This window comes from Mus musculus, chromosome 15, assembly GCF_000001635.26.
Source record: "Mus musculus strain C57BL/6J chromosome 15, GRCm38.p6 C57BL/6J".
In the NCBI taxonomy this organism is placed as follows: domain Eukaryota; kingdom Metazoa; phylum Chordata; class Mammalia; order Rodentia; family Muridae; genus Mus; species Mus musculus.
The window spans coordinates 82,759,566-82,764,643 of record NC_000081.6 but is presented as its reverse complement, the minus strand read 5'-3'; the positions used below and the strand labels follow the sequence as shown (position 1 = coordinate 82,764,643).

Genomic DNA, 5,078 nt, shown 5'->3' with positions numbered 1-5,078 from the left:
ACCACTGGCCCTCACTCACCCACAGGAATCTGAGCTGCTCTCCCCCAATGCTCTTCCAATGCCAAGAGGGGCTCCAGCCTCTTTCCCTCAACTGTAGAAGACAGCTCCCACTGCTCACACACCCACAGACGCCACTGACTGGATGCCACTCAACCCTTGTGTCCTCTCAACAAAGTGTTCTGTGAAGGTCTAGGAGGTCTCATTTTTCTCTGAGGCAATGTTCAAGCTCCCAAAGCTTTGAATGTGAATTGTATCTGAAGATTTTTCAGCACTCAATGATCAGACATCTGCCTACCATATTTAGCCTAGCAGAATCAGCATGCTCAGCTCGTGGAATGGACTGATCATCTCTGGCCTGTCTCTACACTTAGCCAAACAAAACACAGGATTGGGGTTGGGGGCAGAGGACAAAGGGCAACCTGGACACTCCTTTATAAGGTGGTAGGATCCAAGCTTGGGTCTTCCTGATCCAAGGTGTTTGATGGAGTGTTGTTCATTGGCCTAGGTGAAGCCTGGGAAGCAGTGGGGCAGCCATGGAGCTGCTGACTGGGACTGACCTGTGGCCTGTGGCCATATTCACAGTCATCTTCATATTACTGGTGGACCTGTTGCACCGGCGCCAGCGCTGGACTTCTCGCTACCCACCGGGCCCTGTGCCATGGCCTGTGCTGGGTAACCTGCTGCAGGTGGACCTGGATAACATGCCATACAGCTTTTACAAGGTCAGTGACTTAGTGGTGTATCTTTATTGTGCTAATAGTGTCTGTAGTGTACACAGTGAAGGCCAAGCCACAGGTCCAACAGCGATCTGGAACCTCTAAACGGGCCAAGTTTGCTGATTTCTGGTTGCATCCAATGAATCTCTCTAGGGCAACGGATATGGGGGTCAAAGTCCAGAAGATGAATCAGGATGTGAGAGCAGGGTTCAGTTTAGTTGTAGAGATCATCAGCCATACAGGTTCCAGGTCTGTTATGGTCCTGTCAAAGATGAGGTCTTACCATTATGCAAGGTATAGTTAGCATGTCAGTCAGGACACTGAGTGCAGAGAGCAATGTGGCTGCCTGAATCTTTTGCTGCTGCTGTGTTCTGCAGCCTCACTGCCCATCTCAAGGAACCAGAGTTTCTTCATGTGTAATGAAATGCTAAGGAACTCCAGGACAGATTTCTGCCTCTTGCAAAGTCAACACTGGGAAGTCACATCTACTGTGATTCCTTTGCTGAACTTAAAAGATAAGACACTGCAGTGGTAGGCAGTCTCATGCCCGGGAGGGAGCTCTGTGAAGAGCATTTCCCCAGGATACATGAGGAGCAAGGTTCAACAACAGAAACAACAACAACAACAACAGCACACACACACCAAAACAAAAACACACACAGGTGGGCACACACATGTTTATACAAACAAATACACGGTAGAACCCACATGTGCACACTCAACTCCTTGCCCATGTTTGTACAGTGACCCTGGTTCTATGATATGTGCAAACCTACACTTCCTATGTGCTCTGTCCCTTTACTTCTTCAAAACCACTATGGTGACATGTTCAGCCTGCAGATGGGCTGGAATGCCATGGTCATTGTCAACGGACTGAAGGCAGTACAGGAAGCACTGGTGACCTGTGGCGAATACACTGCTGACCGCCCTGAAATGCCCATATTTCCACACCTAGGCTATGGACAAAAAGATAAAGGTACAGTGCAGTGTGGTGGCAGAGATGACATTAGAGTCACACAATGGGGACAGTGAGCAAAGGAAGATCAGGGTTCGATGTAGGTGTTAATGGAGTTTAAAAAAATCCAACAAAACATCCCTGAAATCCATTGTGGAGCCCCTTTAGCATGGTGGGAGATGTTCGTAGTAGAAAAGGGTGAAATAATGAGGGACAGTGATCTCAGAGGAGAAGAGAAATGAAGTGGGGAGAGGGCAGCACAGCCAGGTCTCCATGGTTACACACTGATGTACCTTCAGGTTTGGTCCTTGCACCTTATGGGCCTGAATGGCAAGAGCAGAGGCGATTCTCTATGTCCACGATGCGCAACTTTGGCCTGGGCAAGAAATCATTGGAGCAGTGGGTGACAGAGGAGGCTGGTCACCTCTGTGATGCCTTCACCGACCAGGCTGGTGGGTGATGTGTGTGGAATGCAAGTGGGGATAGGGAGACAGCAACAATATCCTGACTTTTTGTTGCATCTCCACACCCAGGTAGTCCCCTCAATCCTTACACCCTCCTGAACAAAGCTGTGTGCAATGTGATTGCGTCTCTCATTTATGCCCATCGCTTCAAGTATAAAGATCCTGACTTCATAAAGATGCTAAAAGTATTGAAAGAAAACACGAGGGAGAAAATTGGCTTGATTCCTGAGGTAGGATGGTCAAGGGAGTCTGTAGAGTGACTTCTGTGCTGTTCATTTTCTTAGAGATGTAGACAGGGGATTTGGAAAGGAGACTTCTAGAATTGTCAACCACAAAAATAGAAGTGTGGAGCCTTTAAAGCCTGCAGCAATGGGAGGGGAGAAGTGGAACAAAGTCAGGGCTTCTAGAAGCTGAAATCTTGGCCCTTTGCCCACATGGAAGCTACCCATGCCTCTGATGTTTCTGGTAAAATTTTCTTTAGTCTCCTGTGGGGCTACTAGGGCCTGAAGGTTAGAACTAAGGAGGACTCAGGTGACAGTTGGGAACAAATAGGGCCTGTATCCATCATGGAAGAGGCTGGAAACTAAGACTGGTTGAGATCAACACTAAGCCCATTTACCCAGGAGCCAGAGAGATGGCAGTGGGTAAGGAGCTTGCCAGGAAAGTATGGTGCTTGGGTTTCATTCCTGGAAGTGATGTAGTAAAGTAACTGAATTTCTATGGTTGCCCGGGGCCTCAATGATGTTATCTCAAGTATGGTAACAGCATTCCTCACACCATTTGCACATGAAAACACAGAGAAATAAGAACGAATATTGTTATTAGACATCTTGTTTACTCAACTCATTAAAGTAAAGGCAGCAGGAAATCCTAGAACATTCTATGGCTTTTCCAGGTTGTGAAGATGTTCCCAATTGTCCTGCGCATCCCAGGGTTGGCTGATAAAATCTTCCCTGGGCAAAAGACATTTCTCACCATGGTGGATAAGCTGGTGACTGAGCACAAGAGGACCTGGGACCCTGACCAGCCACCTCGTGACCTGACTGATGCCTTTATGGCTGAGATGGAGACGGTGAGAGACTCTGAGATCTGGTGTCCATTGCACTGGAATAACCCAGTGACACTGAAGAGTCACCACCTAAAGTCATCAGGAGGGTGTTATGGGGTCTTCCTGTCTTTCCACTGAGTCTACTGTTTTTCTGTGTCCTAGGCAAAGGGGAACCCTGAGAGTAGCTTCAATGAAGCAAATCTACGTCTGGTTGTCCTTGACCTGTTTGGTGGTGGGATTGTGACCACTTCAGCTACTCTGACCTGGGCCCTGCTACTCATGATTCTGCATCCAGATGTGCAGCGTGAGACTGATGGGGCTGGGAAGAAAGGAGGAGTAGGGTACAGGCACAGTTCTTAAGCTACTTCGGACACTTGTGCCTCCCAGCAATGGTTTAACACAGACTCCAGTAAAGATGATGGCTATCTTTCTTCCATGGACCCTGCGCTTAACAGAAAGTTAGTGGAGGGACACTGGGCCCTTTCCTGGTTTCCTTACCTGAGGTTACAATGTCTTTCCAGGCCGAGTGCAAGAGGAAATCGACGAGGTCATAGGGCAGGCACGGCGTCCAGAGATGGCAGACCAGGCCCGCATGCCCTACACCAATGCTGTCATTCATGAGGTGCAGCGCTTTGCTGACATCGCCCCAATGACTTTGCCACACAGGACTTCTTGTGACATTGAAGTGCAGGGCTTCCTTATCCCTAAGGTAGGCTTGTGTCCCTCTAAAGACTAGTCAGTCTTGCCAGGTAGCCTCTGGCCTGATCTGCCCAGTTCAGGAGAACTGGATTTGGGAAACCAGGTCTCAACACAATGGTACCAACTTTCTCTGGTAAGTATAGGAATAGAAACAAGACCAGGAAATGTACTTACAATCCCTAAGTATAAAATCATGCAAGGTTAAATATGGTAGGAGTGCTTGTAACAGCCACTACCTACAAATACAGGTGACAGTGTGGACATCTGTCTCTTATTCCATATCTATGTCCTAGTATTAAGGAAAGGTGAGAAGCTTCTGTGGTGAGTTTATATGACAGCATCCAGTGTGTGTGGTAGAGGCTGTGCCGGTGAATGTGGTGACTAGTGACTAGTAGCCTCACACTGTTCATATTCACACCATGTGCCTCCTACCAGGGGACAACCCTCATCTGCAACCTGTCCTCCGTGCTGAAGGATGAGACTGTCTGGGAGAAGCCCCTCCGCTTCTATCCTGAACACTTCCTGGATGCCCAGGGCCACTTTGTGAAGCCTGAGGCCTTCATGCCATTCTCAGCAGGTATCTCTGGGGTGCCTGTCTGCCTATCTATCCCTGGAATTCCTTGGAGGGTGGAGCACCAATCAGTTCCCAGTTAAACTGAGACCTATCCCACCCACAGGCCGTCGAGCATGTCTGGGTGAGCCCCTGGTCCGCATGGAGCTCTTCCTCTTCTTCACCTGCCTCCTGCAGCGCTTTAGCTTCTCAGTACCGGATGGACAGCCCCTTCCCAGTGATTATGGCATCTACTCAATGGTAGTTAGTCCAGCACCCTACCAGCTCTGTGCAGTGGTTCGCTAGAAGGGTCAGTGGTTCCAGTCTTCTCCCCAGTTTGGGCTTATTGATGTCCAATAAACAAGTTCTGTGTCTGCAACTCTGATTAGATTCATGCTTTATCCCACCTCCTTGTGTCAATCGTGTCCCAAGATAATAGTCTACAATTCTTCTTGACTCTCTGTCTCAGTCCAACCCAAGAACAACATTAATGTGGTGAGAATAGTTTTTTATTCAAAGAGCATTCGTTTTCAGCAAAGCCCATGGAGGATGAACCAAGAAGATGGCAAATTCAAGGCCCACATGGGCTATATAACCTGGAATACTTACAGAGAATGTTCTCAGAAAGTGGGGAGGGATGGGTGGT

The 5,078-nt window shown here is 48.4% G+C and overlaps 1 protein-coding gene across 1 annotated transcript; it reads left to right on the top strand.

Annotated features, from left to right (window-relative positions):
• The first annotated feature begins 521 nt into the window (after positions 1 to 521).
• Positions 522 to 4,811, top strand: Cyp2d40 (cytochrome P450, family 2, subfamily d, polypeptide 40). Its single transcript, NM_023623.2, has 6 exons — positions 522 to 722; positions 3,031 to 3,207; positions 3,346 to 3,487; positions 3,705 to 3,892; positions 4,318 to 4,459; positions 4,560 to 4,811. Exons 1-6 carry the CDS (start codon positions 534 to 536, stop codon positions 4,736 to 4,738), a joined length of 1,017 nt encoding a protein of 338 aa, NP_076112.2. The 5' UTR covers positions 522 to 533; the 3' UTR covers positions 4,739 to 4,811.
• Positions 4,812 to 5,078: the final 267 nt, after the last annotated feature.

Bases quoted from the DNA above. Each gene is read 5' to 3' on its own strand.
- Cyp2d40 (NM_023623.2), top strand. From the start codon at position 534: ATGGAGCTGCTGACTGGGACTGACCTGTGGCCTGTGGCCATATTCACA. The intron at 3,208-3,345 runs GTGAGAGACTCT...TCTGTGTCCTAG, and splicing joins TTATGGCTGAGATGGAGACG to GCAAAGGGGAACCCTGAGAG. The intron at 3,488-3,704 runs GTGAGACTGATG...ATGTCTTTCCAG, and splicing joins TCTGCATCCAGATGTGCAGC to GCCGAGTGCAAGAGGAAATC.